This window comes from Buteo buteo, chromosome 16 (assembly GCF_964188355.1).
Source record: "Buteo buteo chromosome 16, bButBut1.hap1.1, whole genome shotgun sequence".
NCBI lineage: Eukaryota > Metazoa > Chordata > Aves > Accipitriformes > Accipitridae > Buteo > Buteo buteo.
In genome coordinates this window covers 1,693,809-1,720,271 of record NC_134186.1, presented here as the reverse complement: position 1 = coordinate 1,720,271, position 26,463 = coordinate 1,693,809, and the positions used below count along the sequence as shown (strand labels likewise).

The window sequence follows — 26,463 nt, the reverse complement described above, 5'->3', positions numbered from 1 at the left end:
GCCCGCTCTCCCGCCCGTCCCCTCGGGCAGGGAGCCAGGCCCGGAGCACCCCCAGATAATTCTCTTTCTCCCAGGGCCCGGGCTGGGGTTGCCCGCTCCCCACCGCGGAGGAGGGGGAAGAACCCCGGGGAGCAGCCCCGGGCTCTCCCGGCAGCACCGGCCCCGGGTCCCGCTCCGGCCGCCGTCGGGCGGAGGTGGCAGCTGCCGCCGGGGCCCTCGCTGTGCTCACGGCCGGGGGAACCCCGCTCCCCTGCTCGGGCTAATAAAGTCGAACCGTAGGGCATCGCCGCCGTCCCGCAGCCCGCCCGCTCCCCCGGGTCCTCCCGGCCCTCGGGGGCTCGGTCCCCGGTGCGGCGAGGGTCGCTCCCCAACAGGGCTCTCAGGCGGCGGGGTGGGCGAGGGGGGGGGATCCGGGGGTGGTCCCGGGTACCGGGGGGAGGAGGTGGGGGGGGGAGAAGGGGGGAGGCGTGCGGCACCGTGCGACACGACGGTCGCGGGTCCGCCCGACGGCGCGGGGAGCGGCCCCGGCCGCGCTCCCGGGGGGCGACGGTCGCCCCTGACCCCCCCAGCCCCGGCCGCCCCCCGCCGCCGCCGCCGCCGCCGCCCCTCCGCGTCCGCCGTCGGGAGCCGTCGGGGGCCCCGCGGGAGCGGGCGGCGCGTCCCCGTCCCCCGCGCTCTGACGCGCGCTCCCGGCGCGGCGGGCGCGCCCCCGCCGCTATAACTGGCGTGCATGGAGTCGGGGCCGGCGCAGAGGAGCGGGCGGGCGATGGGAGACGCCGCTCCGGCGGGATAGAGGGGCGGAGACGGGGGCACCCCCGGGGCCCGGCCCGCCCGGGGCTCGCCGCGGGCCCGCACAGATGCTAGTGCACAGCTACCCGGGCATGGTGAGTGCGGGCCGGGGCGCGGGCGGGGCCGGGCCGGGGCGGTTGGGGGGGGTCGGGGGGGGCCCCGGTGGGGGGGGGGGGTTGCTTGGTGGTGGGTAGAGGGGGCCGGGGGTCCGCTCCCCGCCTCACCGGCTCGCCCGTCTCCCGCCGCCGCAGGACCGCGCCGAGGGGCTGCCCGGGGCGCCGGCCGGGGCCCGCCTGCCGCAGCTGCCCGCTCTCAACCAGGCGCCCTACGGCTCGGCCCCGCCGCTCTGCCACACGCCCGCCGCCGACTTCCAGCCGCCCTACTTCCCCCCGCCGTACCCGCAGCCGCCGCTGCCCTACCCGCAGGGCCAGGAGCCCGCTTACCCGCACCTGGGGGACCCCTACGCGGCTCTCAGCCCCCTGCACCAGCACCAGCAGCCCGCCTGGCCCCCGCAGCGAGGCCGGCAGGACGACGCGGGGCTGCTCTCGCAGACCCACCGCGCCCTGGGGCTCGACCCCCGCCGCGAATACCCCGCCGTGCCCCGGCTGCTCCACGGGCTGCCCGACGGCGGACACGGCCTCGCCGACGGCCCGCTGGGCCTCCACGGCCTCGGCCACCACGGCATCGAGGACATCCAGGTACCGGGGGGACGGAGGGGAGGCCGGGGAAGGGTGCCCGGGGACGGGGGGGGACGACGACACAGACGACAAGGGAGCGGCACGGCGGGGACCCATCCTGCCGCCTCGGCGCCCCGGGCCGGGGGGAGGGCGTCCCGGCCGGGCCGGGTCGGGCCCCGCGGTCTCCGTACCCCCGGGCGAGGAGGGCCGCCGGAGCGGGATCCCCGTTACCCGGGCTCGTCCGTGCCCGAGCGATCCCTCCCGGCCGGCGGCAACGGGTCGACCGGTCCCCGGCCGCGCTGTCTTGTCCCCCACGCCCCGAGGGGCCGGTGCCCATCCCCACCGGGAGCTGACGGCTCTTGCTTCGGTGCTTTCTAGGCCGTGGACGACGGCGGGATGAACCTGCTCGATCAGTCCGTGATCAAGAAAGGTAAGAACGCGGCGGCACCGCGGGACGCGGCACCGGGCCGGGCTCCGCACCCCGCTCCTGCCCTCGGGGCTCCGCCGCGTCGGGTTCTCCGCCCCCCACCCGCGACAGCCGCCCCGCGGGGCCGCTCCCCTCCCGTCGGGAAGGGCTCGCTGCCGTCCCCGCCGAGGCTGAAAACGAAAGCGGCGGGTCCCGGCTGCCCACAGCGTCCGTCCGCCCGCCGGCCCGCTGGGTTCCCTCGGGCGGTACCGGCGCCGCCGCTTCTTCCCGGTACCGGGCACCGAGGGGCCCTGGAACAGGCGGACCCGGCTATCAGGGAGCCCCGGGGGCCTCGGACGGTTTGCGTGGGAAGCCCCGGGGCTGCCCCGGAGGGGCTCGGCGGCAACTTCCATCGCTCCCGGTCCCGCCGCCCCGGGCCGGAGCCCTGAGCCCGGCGGCGGGGGAGGCAGCCCGGGCCGCGCACCGCCTCGGGCGGGGAAAGCGCTGGGCCACGGCGGAGCGGGCCCGTTCGGCGGGGCTCGTACCGGGGAGTGTGGGGGGGGGGAGAACGCGTTTAACGGGGGCGAGGAGATGGCGCGGCCGTAGGAACCGGGGCATCCCGGGGGCATCCCGCAGACCCCCGGGCAACCGCAGCCGCCGGTCGCCCCCCGCCTCGGCAGCAAGCCGGGCCCGTGGGGACTCCCCGTCTGCGGCTCCAGAAACGGGGCTTTGCCCCGGGGAGCGGCGGGGAGGCCACAGCCGTTCCCTGCCGGGGCCGGAGCGGGGAAGCGGGGCTGCGGGCAGGGACCCCGCACGGCCCCCGGGGTCTCCCGCCGCCTCTCCTAATTTAACCGCCGATTCTCCCCCACCTGCTAAACAGCCCCTCCGCTTCCAAACAAAGCCCCGTGGTTAGAACAGCTCAACTCCGTAAAATATTTTTCGAATAAAAAAACTTTACCGGCGCATAGCCGGGAGCGGGGGGGGACGGGACGTGAGCCGATCGTGCGGCCGCTCGGGGCGATAACTCCGGTGCCGTATTCAAGCGCTGCTCTTGGCTTCTCCCCGCGATTATTTTTTTTTTAAACAAAAATATGCCGATGGAAAGGACGTGTTTAACTGCTGCTCCCTGGTACGGTCGGGCAAACGAGACCGCAGCCGTCCGTGCGGGCTCGCCAGGGGGGGAAGCCGGGCCGGGCCGGTGCCCGCAGCCCAGCGGGGTGCGGGGTTGTGGGGTGAAACGCCGAGAACCCCGGGGGCAGAGGGGTAGGGCTGGCTCCGGCCGGCCCGGGCCCGGGCAAAACGCCGCTAAAACCGGGAGATTTTCGGTCGTCGGCTGCTTTCGGGGCTGCAGCGAGCTCCGGTGCCGGTCCCGGTCCTGGCTCGGGGGACGTTTCCCGGGGGCCCGGCAGCAGCCGAAGCCCCCGTAACTGCCCAGCTCCGGCAATTCGGGAAAAATATCCCGATGGTGCGGCTCTTTCCCCGCCGCCATGGGCGGTGGCAGTCGTTACACGGGGGGGGAGCAGCGTTCACGGTGCCTTACAGCCCCCTTTTCCATGAAAATTGTCATTCTAAGAACACAGCTTTATTACACGCGGCATTTCAGTGGAGCATTAATGACCGTAATTATTTTAGCTTTAATTAGAACACATGAGAGGCGTTTCATTAAATATCCTTGCATGAGAAATGGTTGCAACAAGCTGCGGGGTGCGTGTGCGCTCTGGCTGGGCAGGAGCCCCGGCCGCGCCTTCACTGTTCGCTGTGTGCCAGCAGCACTCGAGGTACCTTCACAAACCCCTCTGCAGCCAGAATATTTGTCTGGAAGTTCGGCTGAAGTTCCGGTGGTTTGGTTGGGATTTTTGTTTGTTTGTTTGTTTGGGTTTTTAAAAAATTTTTTTTCCTCCTTTTTTTTTTTCAAAACGCGCCATGACTTAGAAAATTTCGTCTCCCGTCGGGAGGATTTGTTGTTGTTTAGTGCCAGATTTGTGCCCGGAGATCCTCTAGTCTCTCCTTCGGGGAAAAAAATAAAAGAAAAGCAAAAAAAGAAAAGAACCCTGGCTGAAAAACGGGGCCTGTGGGCGCAGGTCGCCTGCACCTCCGGCCCCTTGCTCTCCCCACTCCAGTTCTCTAATTTTTTTCCCTCCTGTCTTTGGAAAAAAGACGCAAAAGTACGTTTTGGGGAATCACCAGCTTTGCCCGCAGCCGTGAGGGCGATGCGCTGCCCGGGTGGCCCCGTCTCCTCTCGGCAGCTCGAAGCCCCGAGTTTGCTGGAGCAGCTGAGAAATCGATAAAATCCAAAGCAAAGTGCGTGTTGGGGGGGGGACGGGACACACGGACGCTGGCGGACCCCCCCAAAGCGGCCAGGAGTGACCCCGGCACCGGCTGGGACGGAGGCGCGGGGAGGGGGGGGGTCTTGCACCGGGACCGCGGTTCCCTCCCGGGGCAGAGGCGGCGGCTGCACCGCGGGGCCGCATCCTGCACCCGGTGCCGGGGGCTCGGAGCGGATTTCGGTGGCCTCCCGGTTCCCCCGTTCGCCCGTATTTCGATGGCCGCGCTCGCCCTTCTCTGCGGGGCGGCCCTAGAAGAGATGTCCCGAAAGGGACGAGTTCGGCTCAAAAGCAAGCTGGGGAATTATGGAAGCTGTAGCCGGGGTGGGGGTCCCGGATCCCCGGAGCAGGTCCCGGGCGGCAGCCGGGAGCGGTGGTCGATGCCGTGCGGGTCCCCGAGTAACCGGGCGGTTTGCCCCGCGTCGGGGGAAGAGCTGGGCGCTGGGGCTGTCCTCCGCTCGAACCGGGCGAATTAGTTACTGGGCAGTCTGCTTTATTTAATTTTTTTGAAAACATCTGTAATACGGGGTCGTTCTGACTTCGCTGGTTCTGTCTGCTTTGAGCACGACGGGGAGGGGAGAGGTGAGCCCGAGGCGAAGCCCCGGACCCCGCGGGCGGAACGAATTAAACCCTAGGAAAAAAAAAAAATTAAAATATCAGAGACAAATCCCGAGCGCTTTCCAGGCAGGCAGTGAAGTCGATGGGTTGTGCAGCTGGACAGCGGGGGTTTCTCGGGGTGCCTCTCTCCGTGGGGAGTGAGAGTAAACGTTAAAAAGCGCAGTTTTGTCATAAATCGCTCCGAGATCTCAAATACCGCACCGGGGGTGATTAATCCTTGAATTCCTCACGGTATGGCCCTCGGACAGAAACCTGATATAAATCTGTGCATGTGAAAACAGATAAATCTCTCCTTAATTAGTTGCCGAGATACTGTTGTCCTGCTTCAACAAAATATTAATCACCTGCCCCAAATCCCTAAAGCCACCTTTTAACTCCTGTACTTGGAGGAGCTTTTAATTCAAGCCAAGCGCAGGGACCCCCAGTCAAAAATAGCACGAAACGGGGAAGGAGGGGGGGGGGAAAGCGGCCGCAGCCCCCGGCGGTGCCCCCGCAGCCTGTCACCTCCCGCATCCCGGGGGGGGGCCCGGGGCCCGTCCCCATCGCAGGGGCTGTAATTGCAGATGTCGTGTCCCCCCCCGCACGAACGGGCCCCCGCAGCCCCGTGCCCGAGTAAGCCCGGCTGCGGGTTTGCTTTTTCCCCCTTTTTTTCTTAAATAAACTTTAACGGTTTTAGTATTACGGGCCGGGGGGGGGCGGCCCCGGGGTCCCCGTCCCGCAGTCCCGGCGGGGGCTGAGCCGTTCCCGCAAGGCGGGGGGGGGGAGCCGGGTCCCACCGGCGGGGACAGCACCGGGAGGCAAATTCGGGCTGAAAAGAGGCGATCAGAGCTCAATTTCCACCGTGGCTCTCGGGACCGGCTCCGGTTCGTTATTCCCGGGGGCGGCCCTCAGGCTGGAGGAGCAGCCGCCGGGCGATGCGGTGGTCCCGGGGCGGGGAACCGAAGCGGGGGGGGAGTTCGGTTCGGCTGCAGGGATGGTGTGTGTGATGGAGGTGGAGCTGGGATTTCACTTGTGAATAGCACTGAGAAGCGGAGGATGAGCTTCCCCCCGTACTGGCGTGATAGATAGTGGATATATTTAGTTTGGGAATTGAATGGATAAAATCTTGGATTGGGCAGCAGAGATTTTAGGAATATCTTTTATATTCATGTTTGTTCCTTCTCCCTCTTTTTCAAAAGTATTTCAGAAATGGGTTTCTGTGCCTTTTTTTTTTTGGTTGTTGTTGTTTTATTTGTTCGGGTTGTGTTTTTTTTCTTTTTCCTCCCAAGCATTTACATAAGACCAGGAAGATATTTGGCTTGAGAACAGTAAAATTAATTCCGAAAAAGTTTAGTCAAGGGCTTTGGCTGCTTTAGGCTACAGCAGCTACAGGCATTTTCTGCCCTGTTCACCTGCTGCCCTGGTGTTTGGGTGCCCAGGACAGCTACTCACGTCCGGACGTGGAACCCCCCAGACAAACGGCTGGAGACCCCGCGAGCAGCCGTTGCTCCTGCTGCAGGTTCTTCCCTCAGCTGGGCAAAGGAGAGCGTGATTTTCTGTTTGTGAAATCAAGCATTATGCCGTTGCACTCAGTAGCAAAAAATCCTGCAGCTTGGTCGTAAAATAAGGAGGGGTTTTACTGCTTTGACATCCTTTCAGGATCAGTGGAAAGCTTCTGATAGAGCCTTTTTATTACAAAGGAAAAATACAAATCTTTTTCCCTGGCACCCAGAACCTGGGGGTGCAGGAGCAGCCCAGGGTCCTGCCGGCGGTGGGCCGGGGTGAGACGGGGCCCTGCGAGCAGCGGGAGCGGCGAGAACCGCAGGGGCCTGCACACCCCGCTCGCGGGCAAGCATTTTGGCTGCAGCGTTTTACAAGCCGGAGTACAGATGGAGCAGGGTGTAGCCAGCGTGGGCTCACGCTGGCACCCAGGCGTGCGTGGCACATGGGTGCTGGATGGCTGGTGGGGACTGAACTCCCCTGGCTTCGCATTGAGGCAGCAGGATTTGGCCGCTGTGCTCTCCCGCGTGTTTGTGACTTGCTTAAATTTCCATCCGAGGCTTTTCAGCTGCTCCCGAGTGGCAGTGCTAGCGTTTCTGCTCAGGAATGTGGACCTGTTTGGCTGGATGCTGGACAGACAGATGGAAAGCTGTGCCTCAGAGTGCTCCGAGCCCACTTTTAGAAATATTGCAAGTAGTAGCTGTCACTACTAAAGAATGCAGCAGAGGAGGGAGATTAAGACTGAGATCCTTAGATCCACTCGCCACCGCACGCGAGCTCCAGGTTTTGAAGCAAAATCTTCCCCATGGGCTTCGCGTGCGGGACTGCCGGTGGGACCGGGGTGCTGGCGTGGTGGCAGCAGTGCCATTTCTCCTTTGTTTCAGCGCAGAGAGGGATCGAGCCGTAAGAAATGCCGCATGAAGCCAGATGTGGCAGGAAAAAAAATCCTGAAGGAATGGTAGATTAGATAAACATCATTTCCTGTGACGGGCAAGGTAATAAATGAGGTCATCCTGTAAAACACCCGGGGCTGCGAAGACACGTCTTTTATAAGACTGTCCACGGACGTGGGCGGAGGTGCTTGGACTCCAGTCAGCTGCAGGGTGCTGAGCTCGGCTGGCAGAGCCCTCCCTGCTTTCGGCAGCTTTATCTGCTGCGGTAGTTTGCCTGAGTGGGAAAAGGGGCTCACCTGGGACAAGCCGGGTCTTGACTGGAGGCTTTGCTGCCTTAGCGCTGCTCACAAAGGCTTTAAAGTTTAGACAAGCCCTCGCACACACCACGAGATACAGCGTTCATCAAAACACAGTCACACCTCCCGATCCGGGCGCTTCTCCCTCACGCACACACGCGTGCGCGGCAGGAACACCTACTAATCAAACAGTGAAACTTAAAAGAAAGTTTTTACTCTGAACTGCATCCAGATCACCATTCCTCCATTAAAATTATATTTTTAATGTCCTATAATTGCACCAGGATAAAACCAGGTGTGTGTTCATGTGAGATAACACATGCGGGTACCGGTGAAGGCGCTGGGCTTTGTCTCAACCTCCCTGGTGCCTCCCAGGCATGTGTTATCTCCAAGTTTCATGTACCTTGTCATGACTTACTGTTTAATTAGATGTTTTTAAATGAATTTTTTTCTTTGTTAGAAGTAAAAAGCAGTTCTTAAAGGGTAGGTTCAGAAAAGCCAGCTTGGGTTGCTTTTTGGCATGTGGCTTGTGAGTCAAACCAACAGCCCTTCCCCTCCAGGAGATGGACCCCAGGTGAGGCTTCTCCATGGGACAGCACGGAGCGAGGCACCGTGGAGACGCTGGCCTGGCTCCGGAGCGCCTCTTCCTCCATTTCTGGGGCTGTGAGATGCTTTTGCAGCTTGGTGGCTTGACCGGTGCTCAGCGGCCGCAGACCCCGCTCGTTGGGCAGGCAGGGCTGCAGCCGTCCGTGCTCGTGGGCGAAAGCGTCACCAGGGGCTGGCTGTCCCCAGCCACCCCGCGTGCTCCCTCCATAATTTGAAGAACTGTGTAAAGGCATGAAAACTTTCAGGGAAGAGCACAGCACGTGCTCCCACCCTCCCGGGCAGCAGGTCGCTGCCGCGCCACAGCCCCAGCTCCCACAGGGGCTGCTTCGTCCACCAGTGGGTTGGCAGGGGGGTCAGCAGGAGCAGCCTCGGCCAGGTGACGTACACCCCATGGTGTTCGTCCCCACGAAGGAGGTGGCACTGAGATCTTAATTTTGTAGACAGTGCCACACAATAGGCACATACCTCCCCGGGGTCCCACGGCGCACCCACCCACAGCAGCGCAGACACGGGTAAGACCCACGGGGACCTGTTCGTGTGCCTCCAGCCTAGGGACGTGCCCAGCGTCACACCAAATCTGCCGTAGAGCAGAGGTAAACGTAGACCATTCCTCCCTGTTTAGTAATATTCCAAGATACATGATTTCAGAAAAAAAAATGTTTACAATCTGTCTTAATTATTTGAAGAGCCTAAACGAGGTTCTCTGAAGTCCTAGACTAGCACCCTAACCACTAAGCTATCCCACCCTTTCCTGTGTGATCCTAGGGAATTACTCATTCTTGCTGTCCTTCCATTTGTTTGTTTATTTTAATTCTTAATGGAAGAACTAATTAGCAAATGTGGATATAATGCTTGGAGCTGCTGCATGCTCAGCTCTCATCTCCATGCCCTGTCCCAGACCCAGCTCTGCCATGTCTAGGTGTCATCTTTGGTTTGGAGAGAATTTAAGTGTTGTGGCTTGGTGGAAAAGAGCAGAGAAGCACAAAGGAGTGAGAAGGAATTGCTAGAATTGAACCCAAGCTACCCATTGCAGTTAGATGTCCCGGAACACAGCATGCCTGCAGCTCAGGAGCAAGGGGCTTTGGAGCGGGACGAGGGGGGCTGCAAGCAGGTTCACCTTTGCAGCCTAAAAAGCCATCACAGCTTCTGCGGTGCGTGCTTGGGATTCCAGCCAGGCTGAGTCTCCCCACCCTCTATCTCAGGCATTTATCTGGCATCAGTCACCCAACTGCCGAGGCGCCAGGGAGCGAGGGATCGGGTCAGGCCCTATTCCCTCCAGACTGGTTGGACAGGTCCCAGGGAGCAAGCGGTGTCCCCAGCAAGGTGGCTGCGTGGGGACGGCGCGTCCCCAGGGCTCCCTGGGAGCCTCGAGATGGCCCCATGTGCCGGGGAAAGCGGGAGTGGAGGATCTGACCAAGGGTATTCAGGGTTGCTCCAAGCACAAGATCCAGGTTAGCCAGAGATGGGGGCAGTCACTGAAGAAACATCATCAGAGGGTTTGTAGATGCTGCAAGAGCTGCACCGCAGTCACCCGTGTGCAGATGTGCCCCATCCCGCACAGCTGGCTGGTCTCTCCTGACGCTGTTTCTGTGGCTGGTCGGAGATGTTTTCCCCATAGGAAGATGCGGACCTTGCTCCTTCTCTGCGGCTTCTCCCTGGCACCGGGGCAGGTCCCGTGCCGCTGCAGAGGTGTTTCCCCGCGTGTGCCCTGGCAGGGGCATGGCGCTGGCCGGACTGTGACACATCTGCTTTGCTGGATGTCCCGCCAATACTTGGGTGTTAGAAACCCAGGGCGTCTTCTGAGCAAGGAAAAGTAAAAGTGGTTTCGCTGTGATAGTGGGCAAGCGGTGCCAATCCCCGGACCGATCCCCGGGCGAGCCGGCGACTCCAGAACGGCAGGTGAACCGACAGATTTACATTGCTGCGGTCTGAGGCTCAGATCGAAACCCTCCCGCATGCTCTGCGGATTGGCAGCAAGTTCCATATGAAGAGAAGTATTTTTCTATTATTATTCATGTCTAATCTTTGCTGAAGGGTCTTTTGCCCTTCAATAATCTAAACACATTTTAACAAATTGATAGCAACATTACCGTGGCTTACATGGGATCTGCCGCCGTTCGCAAAAGACACTGCATCTTTGTTCTCCCTTTTTAGATTATGTAGATCCAAGCCACACAAATTCAGGCGCTTCTATAGGGAATACAGGGAAAACCTCTCAAGCATGTTACTGTAAAATGGATTATACTGTTTAAACACATAAAGATCCCGTAGACTGGTTGCCAAAATGTAATGGGAGTTTGTGCTGCTAAATGAATAAACCTGTGATGGTTAACACTACAGGGCAGAGCCGTGGAGCATGTGCGGGTCTGGGAGCACTCGCTGCCACACAGCACGGCTGAACCAGGCTGGGGATGACATTGGATGAGAAACTTTCCTTGGCGTCAGCACGGAGCAACGCAGATTTCCAGTTCCTTTGGCTTAAATCCTTGGGCTCTCCAGCCTCCTGTTTCAGTTTCTTGCCTTGCCGACACCTGCGTGTTTTGTGCTGTGAAACACACGTATTCTGTGCAAGCAGAGGCAGAGCTGCGTAGGTCCATCCAGAGCAATTAGTAATTGAACTGAAATTTAATTAGTTGTTATTTTTCTAATGTAAATATGAAGGGGCTTAGCTGCAGATTCAGAAAAAATTAATTTTGAATCAGGGGAGTGAAATAATCTGGATTACCACACTAAACTGACTTTTGAAATGAAGTTGCAGAGGTACGAGTGAGAAGGGCAGCGTCAGGGGAGGGGACGGGGGCACTGCTCTATCTGAGCAGATCATTCCACGAATAGCAAAACCCCATGCAGTAAATAGCTGCAAATACACTTGGACATTCAAAAGCAGAATCCAAATCCTTTTTCATTCATTTCCTGCAAAGGTTCGAGCACTTGGATGTCACTCGTTAGGGGGACATTTTAATCATTAATATTTGCTGCTTTCCAGCAGGCTGTTCCTGAAATGAAGTACAGCAGGGAACGCGTGGGAACTCACAACAAATTGTTTGTGAGTTTCCAAAAAATTTCCAAAAAATTCACAAAATATTCTAAGCAAGCAGCACATTTGAGGCCGAGTCATTCCTAAATGGTAAAGGAGGGAAACACATTAACTGAAATTATTAATTGCAAACCGCTTACTAATCCCCTTCCCAGTCCTGAAGGAGCACTGGGTGCTTTTGCAGAGATCTGAGTAAATTTTGTTATTACATTGATTGGCCATTCCTATCAAGACACAATGTACTAAGCGGGTACTGTCCTTAACCGAGATGTTGTATCTGCTGGTCTCGCAGAGGCTGAACCTTCCTGCCCCATCGATCCATCCCAAAGCTCCCCGGGAGACACCTGCAGTGACACACGGCAGGTACTTTGCTGGGTAAAAGAGAGGCACAGAAAGAAAAATGCAATTAATATCACATGGCACCTTAACATTTAGCTTGTAACCTAATGTATTGATTTGCATGGGAAACCAAATGTTAAGTACGGGAGCTTTGCATAGGCATGGGACCTCTCCTGATTAGCTTTCTCATGGGAATAGTTTGAGGCTGCCGAGTTGTATCCCTGCTCCCTCTCTTCTTCCGAGGGTCCGAGATCCATTTCCCTATCGGGACTCAGCAATCTGGAAAGCCCAGAGATAAAAACAAGATTCTTTCCATCCTTCCATTTGAAAAGGCCTTTGAGCCGATTACGGCGTTTCCTAGAGAGGCTCTTTGACATGGGGACTTGGTTCAGGTTGTGCATTCAAGATAAAGAAAATACCTGTATAAACCCCTCTGGGAAGAAAGGATAATTACAGACTGTGGGTTTGAAATATAGCTGATGGCACTGACCTCCTTCCCTGGCCCATCAATAAATACCTCTCTGCTGAAACACCAGGAAATTGAAGCAGCTGAACTCTGCAGCACCTCCTCAGTGAAAAAGAGCTTTTAAAGGGATGGTAGGAGCAGTTGCCTCTGGCTCACACCCACATGCAGATACTTCTTTATATATGTATCTCTGTCTTATAATTTACATCAGAGACATTCAAACGAAGGTTAGATTAGTTCACTGAAAGCTCTTCCTGAAAGACAGCAGTAATCCCTTCCCTTGCTGGAGCACCTTTCATCAGGGGCTACGCACAAACATCCATCAGCCGGAGCTTCCCACCGCTGCCTGCCCAGAGCGGGACAGAGCCGCAGGAAAACCCCATCTACTGCAGGGAACAAAACCCAGGGGGGGCTCAGGGCTCTCGTCGCCAGACCTGCGATAGCACAGAAGCAAAACTTCAGCAGCTGCAGTGACGAGCGGCCGAAATAGGTTTGCACAGTGCAGTTGTCCCCTTGCAGGGCAGCACGACTCAGGCCTCCTGCAGCCTTTTTTTGGGCTGCTCTGGACCTACAGTGATGCCCGATGCAGCCGAGCTGACCGGTGCATGGCCCTGGAGAGGGACCGGGGGCTGAGATGCTTTTGGAGTGGCTGGAGACAGCACTGTGAAGATGAGAGATTGCTTTGTCCCAGGTAGTCTCCTACAAGGATTAATTGATACCCCTTTAAAATGCAATCTAAGCTGTAGCACACTCCCACTTTTGAAAGAGATGCTGCAACAAAAGCTCCAATACCCAGGGATTCGGTGCTGCTGAGGAGGAGGGTTTACCTGTAACGTATCTAAGGAGAGAAGAAAACAGACTTGTAAGACGGGCAGCAATTTGCATGTTCCCTCTGGACTTGTTTTTCCCCTCACAGCACCCTGAGCTCCAGCTGGAAATGGAACTGAACAAATAACACCACGATAAGCAATTCAATTTCCAAGTACCACAAATTTTCCTGCTTACAAATCATTTTGCAAGCAGGTAGCGCATTTCTCATATGGAAATGAGTCAGTACTTTGTCTTTTTCTTTTGTAGGTAAAGTCTCTTTTTCCTTCAAACCAAAAGTTGATGGTGTGCAGTCAGCCCCCAAGCACGGGCAGCTGCTCCCAGCAGCACCCACACGCAGAGCGTAAGCCTGGGCTGCAGACGTGCCTTTTGCACTGAACATTTGCACATAAAAGTGGCTGTTTCCAGGAATCATAGTGGTAATTTCAGACACAAATGTTTGTGAACACAGGCGAGGAAGGAGAGGGAGTGCAGGAGCTTGGGGATGCAGCATCGTCACCCTGGACCACACAACAGGAGAGGGATGATGAAGAAGCAGAGGCGTAGGGCTGCAGATCCATCCAGGCTGAAACTCGTTGGGGAAAAGCAGGAAATTCTCCAAGGCTTTCTAGCTCCCTGGGTAAAAGCCTTTGAAGAATGGGTTTCTTTTCCTCCTTCTTCTTTGTATCTGGAACTTAAAAGCCAAGGGACCCACCTCTGCAAAACCAGAACAAAAGTGTCAAAAAATTGATGCTTTATGTTGGGACACCTTGAAGGCACAAGGCTCCTTACTCCATCCACTGGATTCACAACTGAGCGATCATCAGTTCAGTGTTGTTTCTCCTTTTTCACTCTGATGCCTGGTATCTCCTGAAAAGCCCTCATAGAAACAAGGCCGTGGCATCCCATCACACCTGCAGTGTCACTGGAGGTGTCAGGACCTCACATTCATGGGGATTGCCTTTCCACGCCTGTCTGCCTCTCCAAGGAGCATCACCATGTCCTGTCCTTTGACACTGGACCAACTCCTGGCTACATTTACCCCCTGGGGACTTCTCACCTGGAGAAATCTTTCATCCAGGGATCACTTGGCAAGTTTTAATTGGGTACTGCAGCATCCCTCCCAGGTAGATATTATCTACATTTTATTGATGGGGACGGTCAAGCCCAAACTGGGGAGGTGACCTGCCCAGTGTCATAGAACAATTCCCCAGCAGAGCAGGGAGCCGGCTGCAGCCATCCCAGCCTGCGGGCTCACCGCTATCCCAGGGCTGCTGGCTGTGCAGGACATGGGGAGACAACGGCATGCAGGCAGGCTGCTCTCCAGCTCAGGGAAGTCAAGGGAGGAAGGCTTTGGTGTTCTTGGAAACCAGGACCCGCTTGGAAATCGCTCACTCTCTCAGAATCAGGGTTTTCATGCCACGGCAAATGGAGTTGTGCAAGTTTCGCCATCTGACAGTTACACCCAAGGTACGTTTAAAAGACAAAGTAGATCCGACTCGGCACAAAAAAAAAAAGGCATCTCTGATGGGAGATCACAAGCATCGCAGGTTCAAAGTGAAGACAAAGCTGCATGTACTTGCTGCGTAGCACCAGGACAGGCGGCTTGTATGGGAGTTTGTGTCACTCTGCACTGCTGCTCAATGCACTCGCAAAACATATAATGTATTGCAAGTGGTACCTGCCCTGCAACATTAAAGGAGGCAGCGAGATGCTGAGCCTCATGGAAACGCTTCCTGTGACATTATACAGAAGAAATGAGGACAGCTTCCCTCCCCACCTTCAGGAAGACTTCATATGCCTATTATTGACATGCTGCTGTTCTCAACAGCTAACTTCAAAATACAGGAGCATCATGAGACAAGACGATGCAATGACAAATGTTTCACCGCATTAAAAAAAGTCTGGAGTTATAAAAGCAGAGCCCATACTTAATCAGTTTTCTATAGCTGTTGCCCAAGTGTTAGGAAGTGCTGTAAAGCCCAGCTTGCTTATAAAAGCATTCCCACAGACCAGAAGTGCATGCATTCAGATCATGCCCAGATGCCTGATCTTTGGTAAATCATTTAACTTGTTCTGTGCCTTGATTTTCCCCAGCTGCAATAATGATCCAGCTCACACAGGCACTGGGAGTGAGTTAATGACTTAAGGGGCCGGTCCTGTACCAGCACTGGGCTGAGGATTAGCAATTTGTGAAGCTCTTTGAGGTCTGTCAGCATAACCTTATTTCAAAATCAGTTTTCCCTTTCAAATCCGATCCCTCCGACGCTTGTGCTGCACAGCCCCACAGTGCTTACCTGCATCCAGCCCCGCTGCTCCCTAGCCTAGCAGCAGCATCCCCAGGACCGGAGGCTCACCAGGGCAAAACGCTTCACTGGGGCTTTAGTTTGTGAAATCCGCAGCCAAGCTTACCTCTGCATGAGGAGCTGAGTATCAGCCACACCAGTCAATACCTTTTGGATTTGCTGAATTAGAAGTAGCAGGATTAATCTGAACTAAGCAACCCTCCCGCAGGGAAAAAAAAACCTCTCAGGAGCACCTGGCAGCTAAAGGAAAGGGCAAAAAAAACTTTAGGGGGACAAAGCGAAGCAACCAAGCCTCAATAACTGAGGGGTTTCAGGGAGCAGACTAAGATTTCCCCCCCCCCCCCCCATGTAGACGCACCTACATTCTCTCCAGTAACTCACCCTGCTGGGACCGTGCCCAGGGCTTTGGTCCCTCTCCCACCAGCCCCAGCTCCCTGGGCGACACTAACCCACTTGGCAGCTCGTTTTCTCAAAAGTCCCCCGCACTCACAGCATTTCTTGCTTGAGAACAAGTCTGCCAGAAGCACAGCACAGATGTTCAGCCTCTTGCTCCCCCAGACTCAGCTGTGTCTTTGCCAGGAGGGTCCTGATCAGAGGCCACCAGCACCCGTGGGGCTGGCTGCAGCTCCCAACTTTTGGGAACAGCCTTTCCCCAGCACTGCTGCAGGCTCCCCAGCTCACCCCCCATTCACCCATCTACCACACAGCTTGCAGAGCTCACACAGGGCCAGTTAGGAAATAACAAGGAAATAATAATAAGAGCAGAGAGCAAAGATGGGCATAAGAGGAAAAAAGACCTCACACTCCCCAGTTTTCCGAGCAGTTGCTAAAAGCCTGATGCCCCCTTCCTCCCCTTTCTTTGGCTGAATCAACCCAAACACAGCCTCACAGAGGAAAATTCAGCTTGTGTCCTGTCCTTTATAGCTCCCTGGGGTGGGGTGACCCAGCTGAGCCCTGTCCCACTCATCAGACAGGGCCTAGAGGGAGGGGGCCAAGCACCTGGGCACCCGGCCATTGGGGTACCAGCATCTAAGCCTTTCCTCATCAACCTGTGTAATGCGTCTGTCCATCGCTGTATGAAGGAGCATCTCTGGGGTGTGTTTCTGCTGAAAACTCCATCCTTCACGGTCATGAGTGGGAGCTGAGCTTGCCCAAGCCCCTGCCACGGGGATGAGCAGGGCGAGAGCTGGCTCAGTGAGCAAAAGGCAATGTCTTGCCCCCGTGCCAAGGACAGGTATCTGCTATGGCCAAACCCAGGAAACCTCAGAAGGGGTGACCAGTGCAGTGACATTGGTGTGTGGTGTTACATTTTTATTCCCAGCTGCAAAGCACCGTGTGGGGCTCAAGTCCGTGCCTTGCCCGGCCGCTCCTCCGCTTGGGCACGGTGGCACCGAATGCCTCCCACTCGCATTGCGGCTGTTCAGCACCCGGTGCCCAGAAACCTCGTTGTGAAAACCCCGTCTCTGCCCCGTACCTCGGATGAACCCTCGACATGAAGCTGTGCGAAGCAGCACGTAGCGCTTCCCAGCGGGGCCGGGCGCCTGCATGCACCCGTCTTGGTTTGGAAGGGTCCCGCGGCTCCTGCCCGCGGCGGCAGCAGCGGACGCAGGGGGTCGGCGTGCTCGCGCGCCGGGGCGTTGGGCTGTCGGCTGCGTGCCGTGCCGACCCGCAATGGTCTCATGCTTCCTTCTTGTCTGCAGGCTGGCTCAGGTGCTCCGATCACCTGCTGCTTGCGGGAACAGGAAAGCAGCAACTGAAGATCGAGGGGGACTTTTGGTTTACTCAGATGACAAGAGACAATTTTGGTTCCCCAAAAGCCAAGGAAACAAAGCTGTCAGGCTTTAATGGTAGCTTGTCTCCTTCCTGCAGCATGTTTATGGGCAAACAAGCTGCAGATCAGACCAGGCAAACAGCAGCAGGTGAGGCCAAATAACAATAATTAATGATTAATGGCGAATGTGGCTATGTTTATTCTTGTTGTATTGAGGCAACGTTGTCTAATGGATGAAGCACTGTTACAGGACTCAAGAGACCGGCTCAGCTTCCAGCGCTGCCGCTAACCTCTGCGTGATGCTGGGCCAGCCACCCGTTCTGTTTCTCCCTTCGCACTCTGTGTGCCCCGCTGCTGAGGGTACAAGCTCCCCGCGACGCGGGCGGCCCCGTCCCACGCCTGCACGTGCCGAATGTGACGGGGCTCTGGCCTCGGCTGAGGCCTCGAGGCGGAAGAGCGATGCCAATATTCAAGTTTTGTTACGGGCGCCCGGTGCCTGCATGGTTTGCTTGTGGCACGCAGCAGGGCTGACCTGACTGCTCTGGGCATTAACCTTCGCAGCGGTAGGCTCCGGGTTACAGCTTTCAAGGGGATTTATTTCTGACAGTAGCATCATTCCTAAAAACGCTAGTACGTGTTTCGAAAGTGTTGTGGTGTCTCCGTGCTGTGCATCGGCATCCATCTGTGCCTTCCCACTGCCCTGCCCTGTCCCTCCCCGCACGCTGCCGGTGTGTGCGGGGCGACTCGCAGGCACGCCAGAGCTGTATCGGACCGATCTCCAGCCCAGTTTTCCGTAGGCTCCGGTGTTAACTCACGCTGGTGCCAGCTGGGTTTGCCTCGTCCCCAGACGCCGTGTTTCATGGAGCTGTGTGGTGAGGCACGATTCCCCTCTCTCCTGCATGGCTGTTCAGTCCCTCGTGTGTCCCCAGCCACGCATGCGGCTTGAATGCACGCCACCGCATGATTTCAGGCATGCACAAATAAGCAAGTATATAAATTACGCAGAGCTCTTCAAGGACAGACAAAGGCTATGATACTACAAGCAACACCTGCTCTCCAGGGGTGTCTGGTTTGGGGGTGGCCCTTGCTGCAGCAGAACCCACATCCGCTGGGTACCTGGCCCCGAAGTGACACGCACCTTGGCAGCAATGCACAGATATTTGTAAAACATGCTCTGACTTTTTATTTTAAGGGTGTCCCCTAGAGACAAATATAACCTGTTCTGGGACTGTGGAAGAAAGCTTTGAAGTTGCTGCTTCCTGGAAATAGCTCTGGTTTCCTACATCTCATGGTGATGTTCCCGTATTTATTCTTTCCTGAACATCCCTCAACCAGCTACAGTCGTGGCAAACACCAACACCGCAGCTGCTGACTCCAGCCTGGCACCAGTGCATCTTGCCCTTCAGTCCCCTGACTTTGTACAAGTTTCATGCTGAGAGGAAACTTAATGTACCTTAGCTCCTTTCCATTAATCTTTTAGTCTTAAAACATTAGCCATTTTTATGTAACATGTGCTACTTTTTTATTGCCACGCTAACAAGTTGTTGAGCTGTATTTACAATATGCTGATTGTAAGCGCCCCCTAATAGGTCCAGTCTATGTACCCTCCCCAATTAATTTTCGGGTTTTCTGTTTCATTTTGGGCATGTGTATTTCCTTTATAAAACCTGCATCTCGCCCTGGTATTCGTTGCTGCGTTACTTGCAGGAACCATCTGAACGTGCCTTGTGGAATGGTCATTACTGAGGAACCACAAAGAATGCCAGGGCTGAAATGATCTGGAGCGATGGCATTTGCAGTCCTCTTTGGATTCTTTCAAAACCTGCTTTTTTCCAGGGTTAAATTGGTTATTAATTTCAGAACATAAAAGCCAAAGAGATTTGGCACAAGTTTCAGCCACAGTTTTAACCTATAAACCTTTATTGCGTCTAAGAACATTTCTTACTGGAATGACGTATGGGAAAACCGTGCCCATTTCACCCTGGTTGTGATGCCATGGGCCCGATGCGATGCTGCAGTCAGTATTGCCTGTCTAACCTCTTGTGTTAACTGACTTTTGCCCATTAAGTGAAAGGAAGTCTGTGCTGGATTAATTGGGTTTGATCTCCTCAAGCTTCCTTTAAGCCAGGGATGATGAAAGTTCAGGGCTGGGGCTTGTTGTGGGGCTAATCCCAAAGCTGAAGTCAAAGAAACTCTTTCCACTGGTTCCTGTGGGCGCATACTGGTAAACGCAGCTCTCGGCCACTCCAGCATCCCCTGGGTTTTATGCAGGGTATGAAGGTGGTGGCTCAGCCCTGCTGATCCTGTCCGGCGGGACACAGCCGTGTGCCTGTGCAGAGCTGGGCTGCAGCTGCGGTCCCGTCCCAAAGCCAGGAGAGGAATGGCACCCGGACCAGCGCGATGAGCCGGTGCTTCGCCCTGCCACCCCAGCTCCACAGAATGCCCAGAGCAGACAGGGAGGGGAAGCTGGTCACAGGTCCAGACAGCGATGCTGTGGACAGTCCTTAGCCTTCCTGGAGACCAGCCCAAAACCTTGGGTTTAATTACAGTAGAGCTGGGAGGCGTGGGAAAGCAGGCGAGAGCAGAGTCCAGGCCTCTTCCATTCTTTTTTTCTTTATTTAGTTTAGTTTCATCACCCCACCTCTCTTCTTTTATTGAGGAAAATAAGGAACTAACTGATATCCCAGCCAGCCATGCTGATGTCTGCAGACGGCACTGCAGGGTGCTGGGGGCTAGAAAGCTCCAGGAGAGTCACCGAGCAGCATCCCTGGCTCCGGAGTCTCTCAGCCATGGTCTCCTCTTCTCTCTCCCTTCCTTGTCTCCCAGTGCCCATCCCCTCGAAGGCCAATGGCACCACCATTTCCACCCTGTCAATGAACAAAGATGGCCTGATCGGAGGGGTGACGAATCCCAACGAGGTCTTCTGCTCTGTGCCTGGCCGCCTCTCTCTTCTCAGCTCCACTTCCAAGTACAAGGTGACCGTCGGGGAGGTGCAAAGGCGGCTCTCGCCCCCTGAGTGTCTCAACGCCTCTCTCCTTGGAGGAGTCCTCCGCAGGTAAGCTGCTCCTAAGAGCCCTGGGACAGCCCAAGGACACAGGGCTGTGCAGCGTGCTGAAATGCAGGGGGTAATGCCGAAGCAAGCATTGTCTTCAGCACCAGCTCTTACCTCTCAGATTAACGGAGATGAGAAATTCTGGTGTGTGGTATATTGGGGAATAGCATTTTTGTTGCTTTTTCTTCTTTCCTTTCAAACCTAAAAGCTTAAACTGGGATTAGTTATAGTTATTTTAACATTAATTATAATTTTTTTCCTCTCCATGTTTTCTCTTTTCAGAGCAAAATCAAAAAACGGGGGTCGGTGTTTAAGGGAAAGGTTAGAGAAAATTGGACTAAATCTACCTGCAGGAAGGCGCAAAGCTGCCAACGTCACCCTGCTGACATCCCTCGTGGAAGGTAAGAGTCGCTCTGCACTCCTGCGGAGGATGGGAGGGCCGAAACTTCAATACCCTTCATTTGCAGCTTTCCACAAATGAGAACACTTAAAACCAAGTACGCAGCGGTCACCACCGACTGAGACTGGAAATATCCCTGTGTAAGCCTCCATGCTGATTCAAGCACGTCTGTCTTCGGAAACTCAGACATTTCTGTAGACCAGTCATAGCCCATGGGGAAAAGGCATCCACAGCCTGAACAGGGCTGCGAGCTTCCTTTTGGCTATAGCTAAGCGTACCGTTCATTTCTGTGAACTCGTTCTAATAACGCTTAGTCAGGTTCACAGAAACCAAATACAACAAAGCTCGAATAAAGCTGCCAAGTATTTAGCAGCTGTTCTGTAGCACTGTGGGCAAGGTTAGGACACAACTCAGGTGCTGCCGACCGTTCTGTCGAGGCTCCATCACCGCGCTCAGGTCCATGTCCTGTCTCCCGTGTGAAGGCGATGCCCCGTATCTGAGTCCTGCCCTTCTCCCCGACAGCAGGGGACAAGCGAGACATCAAGGAGATGCGGCACAGCTCTGAGGTCTTGCAGGTGGAGGTAAAGTTTGTAGTAGCAGTCCTCGGAGCGTGGCATTAAGGGCTAAGCTATGGAAAATGTGTGTGGCAGGCAGCGTGCGACCTGCCCTGACGTGTGAGGTGCCCCTCCTTAAAGCTGCTTGTTTATTTGCTTCCCTCCTACTTTTTGCACTATGGAAATGATGATGTTGCCACCGCATCTTGGGAGAAAAGGACACGGGACGCAAACAAATGCAATGACAGCTCCGACTCCCTTCGAGCTTTGGAATCCATTGTGTTTGCACCCAGCGTGTTGGAGGCAGCTGCCTGCAGTTTCTGAATAGAAAATCATCTCCATTGTTGCCAGCAAATTAAATGACCCGCTTCATTAGGCGGAGGTTGTTACTGAGGGCAGTTGGTTCGTGCTGAATGAAAGGCTGATTTCCATTAAAAGAAAAGAAAGAAAAGAATGAAAGAAAGGAAGGAAGGAAGAAATGTACATTTTGATTTCAGGTGGCTGCTGATGTTTCAGTTACTGCTTACCAGCTCATAGTAAATAAAAGAGCGGTGCCATGTGTGCTTGATGGATATAATTTCCTCCTGCACATAAGTGTTATGGCACTGGGAGATGTTTCACCCAGAGGAAGGTGCTATTGCATTGTCATTACTCAGCATGCAGAAACTGGCTTGTGCCCCTATGCCCCAGGCATCCCCTTTCTTGGACATTTGCTGTCTTGGTTTAATTTGTTTTCTCCCCTCTGCCTTCCCAATATCTGTTCCTTTAAAAAAAAAACACTGGGTATTTTTTGAGTGCTAATGATATACTTTTTCTTACACTAACCCACAGCCATTCGTATAGATGGGGAGAATGGGTACCGGGGAACCCAGGGAGCACTACAAGGGCTGCAGGTAGAAACACAACTTTCTTTGGGAGCCTTTGCCACATACACCGAGCACTTGCCCGCTCCTGGGCACCTGCTCCGTGAGAGCAGCTCCAGCACAGACCCCAGGGAGCAGCAGCGCTATAGTTCAACTCCAGAAACATCCTTAAGCTCTCAGAAAGTGGTGTGCATTCAGACAGGCTCCTGCGGCCCCTTTGCCTGCTGTGTCCTCCTGCCCCACGAGCGCTCTCCTACCCTGGGCTCTGGCTTGGTGTCGATTTAACACCACTTTCAGAAGCTGGACTGCCTTCTCCCCTCTGCTGAAACCTCTCTAAGCCAGCATCCAAACTGCCTTTAAAGCATTCAGCTGTGTAGCCACTCACACACATTCATGGAGGAAATAAATCCTGGCTCCATACTTGGCTCCCACCGTGAGGTCACACAGCCCTTTTTTATTCTCACAACAACTGTTTTTCTGCAGCTATTCCTTTCTGATTGCTTTTTAACACACAACCAACTGCAGTTCTGATTCTCTAGGTTTACCTTATTTGCTCCTTCTTTGGAGGAGGAGATGAAGTGGAAAGTATTATCGTTGTATGGGAAGCACAGACACTTTGACCGTAACATGGCTTCACAGACTGAGCTCCGGGAGCTGGGAAGACTGTGATGGGATCTAGGTTAATGCTATTAGGATGGATGGCCTAATACGTATGAGCAGCAGGGGGGCAAGTCAAATTAGCTCTGCCTGCCCGACCAGGATTTCGGGTGTTGGGCATGATCAATTGCCATCAGCTCTGATTATTTCCACGGGGACGCCTGGAGATGGATCAATTCCATCAATGGGTGGGCATTTCCACGGGGTGATGGATACGCTGCCTGCGCGTCCAGCCCGAGGGCCCCTGCTCACTGCGGGAGGATGTAAACCCCTTCCTTCTGCCTGTTTCTCACATCCCTATTTTGTCTAGCGGTCACAGGGTTAAGGTCACTTTTTCACCCTCCAGCCCCTGTTTAAATCTCTGCTCATTTTGGGGAGGCCAAGCAGGAAATTTTGGAAGAAGTAGGGAGAGAAAGATGCAGCAAGGGAAGTGCCCAAGTGGCCCGAGCCACATCAGTGAGACGGCTGAAGTTGCTACAGAAAGTGCTCCCCTTCCACGCGGGCGTTGACACAGCTTGTTCATCTGTCTTGCTCGTAGGTGAAGCCGTTCACCTGGCTCGCGATTTTGGGTACGTGTGTGAAACAGAGTTCCCAGCCAAGGCGGCGGCAGAGTACCTGTGCCGACAGCACTCCGACCCCACGGAGCTCCACACCAGGAAAAACATGCTGCTGGCTACCAAGTGAGTACAGATGGCAACAAGCCACCGCTGCGTTAGGTACCCGCAGCCTGGAAGGGCAGCGTTAGCCCCAAAAGCTTACTCTTCTGTGGGGAAGAGATGGCCTCACAGGCTGCACGCAGGTCTGAAAGATGTGCGGCAAGGTGAATAATTGGCATGGATGGAAGGGCTTGCTCCTACATGGGAGAGGTTAACCTCACCCTGGGGAGCATTTCGGCACTGCCACACGTGCCCCTTCGAAGAGCAGCAGCAGCTGCACCAGCTCCAACTCTGCACCCAGGGCTTTTCCCCAGGCTGGAGCCAAAAACTCCCAGAGGGGACAGAGCTGCTCGGGCAGGGAGCAGGAAAAACGACCCCAAACACACCTACGTCCCTGCAGCTTTCCAACAGCATTTATAGTAACACAAACCTCTCCCTTTCAGGCAAATTTGTAAAGAGTTTGCAGACTTGATAGCCCAGGATCGCTCGCCGCTGGGGAACAGCCGCCCCTCACTCATCTTAGAGCCTGGTGTCCAGAGCTGTTTGACTCATTTCAGCTTGATAACCCACGGCTTTGGGGGCCCAGCCATCTGCGCAGCGCTCACAGCCTTCCAGAACTACCTGGTAGAGTCCCTTAAGGGGCTGGATAAAATGTTCATGAACAGCACAGGGAACGGGCACACGGCCGGAGACTCCAAAGCATCAGAAAAAGAAGTGAAGCATCGGAAATAACGTGCTGTCTCCCTCCCTCTCCCTGGTGGGAGCTTTCCCCGGTCGTGATAGATAGCACTGGGGGGGAAAGATGATACAGTGCACTGTTTCTGTACTGCTACATTTGAACTTGGGATGAAACTCATAAAGCAAACAAAGTAAAGACGAAAAAGAAGATTTAAAGAATTTAAGAATTTAAGAAGAAAACAACTCTAATGGACGTAATGAGATTGAGAAAATAAGCCAGGTTGATGGCTTTTAGTTTTTGCCCTTTTTTTTTTTTTTTTTTTTTAAATCGTGGATGCAGGAAGCCAAGTCATGTGCAATTTTATTTTGTTTTGTTCTTTAAAAACCCATAGCGAAATCCTGACGTGCTCCAGGAATTTGTTCCAACTGAAAAACTGAGAAGAAAGAGCAAAAGCCTCATCAATGCAGGAACCAGAGGCATGAGCAGCAGAGGGCAGGGAGTTGGATCGCTGGCTGTACCTGGATTTATCAGCTGGTTTTGACAGGCAAATACACAGGAAACCTTCCTATTTCCCCACCTACAGCCCAGTCCTAAAGCCAGGCCAAGAGAAAATTGCCAGCAGAACTGCTTTGGATTTAAAGCAGTTTCAGACTTTGTTTACAGTTTTCAAACTGAGACTTAAGGCAGATTTTCCCCCAGGCTGAGGAGCCCTGAGTCGTACCATGAGGGGAGGAACAAACCGCACACCCGATGGTTCCCAGGGCAGGAACCGATCGAGGAAAGCCTTCCCAACTGCTACGGTCATAGCTGGGGATAAAGCAGGTTAAGTTAAACCCAGGACTAATTAAAACTCCACAACCTACAGATAACAGCACACAAGTTTCTAAAATTAATAATAATTAATAAAGCACAAGGAGCAGAACTTGAACCAGGCCAAACTGAACTGTTCTAAATCTGTATATATTTATTTATGTGTAATTAAAATCTGAAAGTTTTAAAATGTCCAGTGCAAGTTATTTATATCAAATTGAGTTGGTTTTTTTGCTTTGCCTTTTTTTTTTGTTTTGGGGTTTTTTTTTGAAAGATGAAAGTCTTTGGATTTTCTGCCATTAGAAATGGGAATGAAGTTTTGGATACACAAAACTGTAGCATGGACAAGATAGGCTGTGATGATAATGACTATAGAAGTTCTGCAGGATTTTGTACTTGCTGTTGTTTCTCTTAATGCTGCAATAGATGTACAACACCCACACCACAATGTCATTCTCATTATCTTAATAAACCTCTTTTTATTTGAAGAAAGCACTTCCATCGTCTTTGTGAACAAGGACCCTTCTGCCTCTGTGGTTGTATCTTGAAATATTATCCAGATTTAAGAAACAGTATCCTCCAGTTTCATGGCTGACATTTGACTGATCTGTGCAGTCACAAATGGAGAGCTCAGAGAATGACAGGAGCTGGCATTAATGCCCTGATCTTGCAAGCCATCGCAGCCGAGCCGGCCGGCGCCTCTGGTGATGAATAGTGAAATGATGTGTTTGCAGATGTTTCAGAACTGCTCAGGACAGTCAAATCTAAACCTGTCTGTGAAGAGCTGCAGAAGGACCTCATGGTATCAAGACAATGAGTGATAAATTAGCAGATAAAGTAACCCTACTAATCTATATGCAATGACGCTTTCCAAATTAGTTGCTATGTTTGTGGCGTTATGGATGGAGCTCTAAAACCAGCCACCTCGTGCTCATAGGAGCTTAGAAATAAACAAAGCGATGGGAACTGTTAAAAAAGGATTAACAAACCAGAAAACAGATCATGCTGCGTGACATACGTGTTCTTGCATGATATTCCTCTATCTTGAATGCCACTTGCAGATCTGGCCAGCCCAACTGGTAAAGCCATGGAGAAAAACAGCCAGGGAGATCTGAGGTGGGAACTGACTTCTGTGCAAGGAAAGACCAAGGGCTTAGAGCTGCATGACTTGTAAAGGACATGAGCAGTATATGGGAGAGGTGTGGAAAACAACAGTATAAAAGAATACAAACAGGGAAAGATGACACTAAAACTAGAGGTAGAACACCAAACGAAGTAGTTGGGAAGCTGGTTTAAATAAATGAACAGCAGACAAGTAAGAAGCCGTGGGATTTCATGGAAGCAGACATGTAAATGGCTTTTGACACAATGGAAGTGGGGTGATTTTAGAGAGCATGTGTGCAGTCTTCCCTACACATCCATTGCTTGTCACAGCTGGAGACTGGGCAGATGGACACGGGCCTGAGTCATTACAGCACTTGTTATATTGGACCTCTCTCAGAGTTGTACCCACCAGTTTTCTCTGGAGGTTGCAGACTAGGTTGATGATAATGGAGAAGTAACCAAACTGTCCCAAAAGGGACCACAGGAGGTTAGAAATACAAACCCTTCTCCCTTTCAGAAAAGTGTGAAACATTTTATGTACTAATATAGTTTGTGGGGATGGCTTAGAGTCAGAAACTTGCATCTAAATACTCCCTTCAAAAGCTTAGGGATGCATTTAAATTGGGAATCAGATTGGAAATGTCCCTCGGTTTGAAGGGGGAATGAAGTTTGTGAAAGGAAAGACCTAAATGACAGGCTCTGCAGGTCTGGTTTTGCTCTTGGACCTTCCCAGAGGAAGAGCCAGGGAACAAGGAGGAGCCAGGGAGCAGAATGGAAATACTACAGACACATTGGAGGCTTGTTTACACTTCAAAGCTATTTTGGATAATGCAGGGTGTGAGCCAAAAGCGCAAAAACTATTCCTATTTAAAAT

General features: G+C 54.1%; 1 protein-coding gene across 1 annotated transcript; it reads left to right on the top strand.

The window, feature by feature from the left end:
* The first annotated feature begins 857 nt into the window (after nucleotides 1-857).
* TFAP2E (transcription factor AP-2 epsilon) lies at nucleotides 858-24,984 on the top strand. The gene is made up of 7 exons (XM_075048648.1): nucleotides 858-884; nucleotides 1,041-1,487; nucleotides 1,845-1,896; nucleotides 19,641-19,869; nucleotides 20,149-20,267; nucleotides 22,879-23,020; nucleotides 23,440-24,984. The coding sequence occupies exons 1-7, from the start codon at nucleotides 858-860 to the stop codon at nucleotides 23,726-23,728; spliced, it is 1,305 nt and encodes a 434-aa protein (XP_074904749.1). The 3' UTR covers nucleotides 23,729-24,984.
* Nucleotides 24,985-26,463: the final 1,479 nt, after the last annotated feature.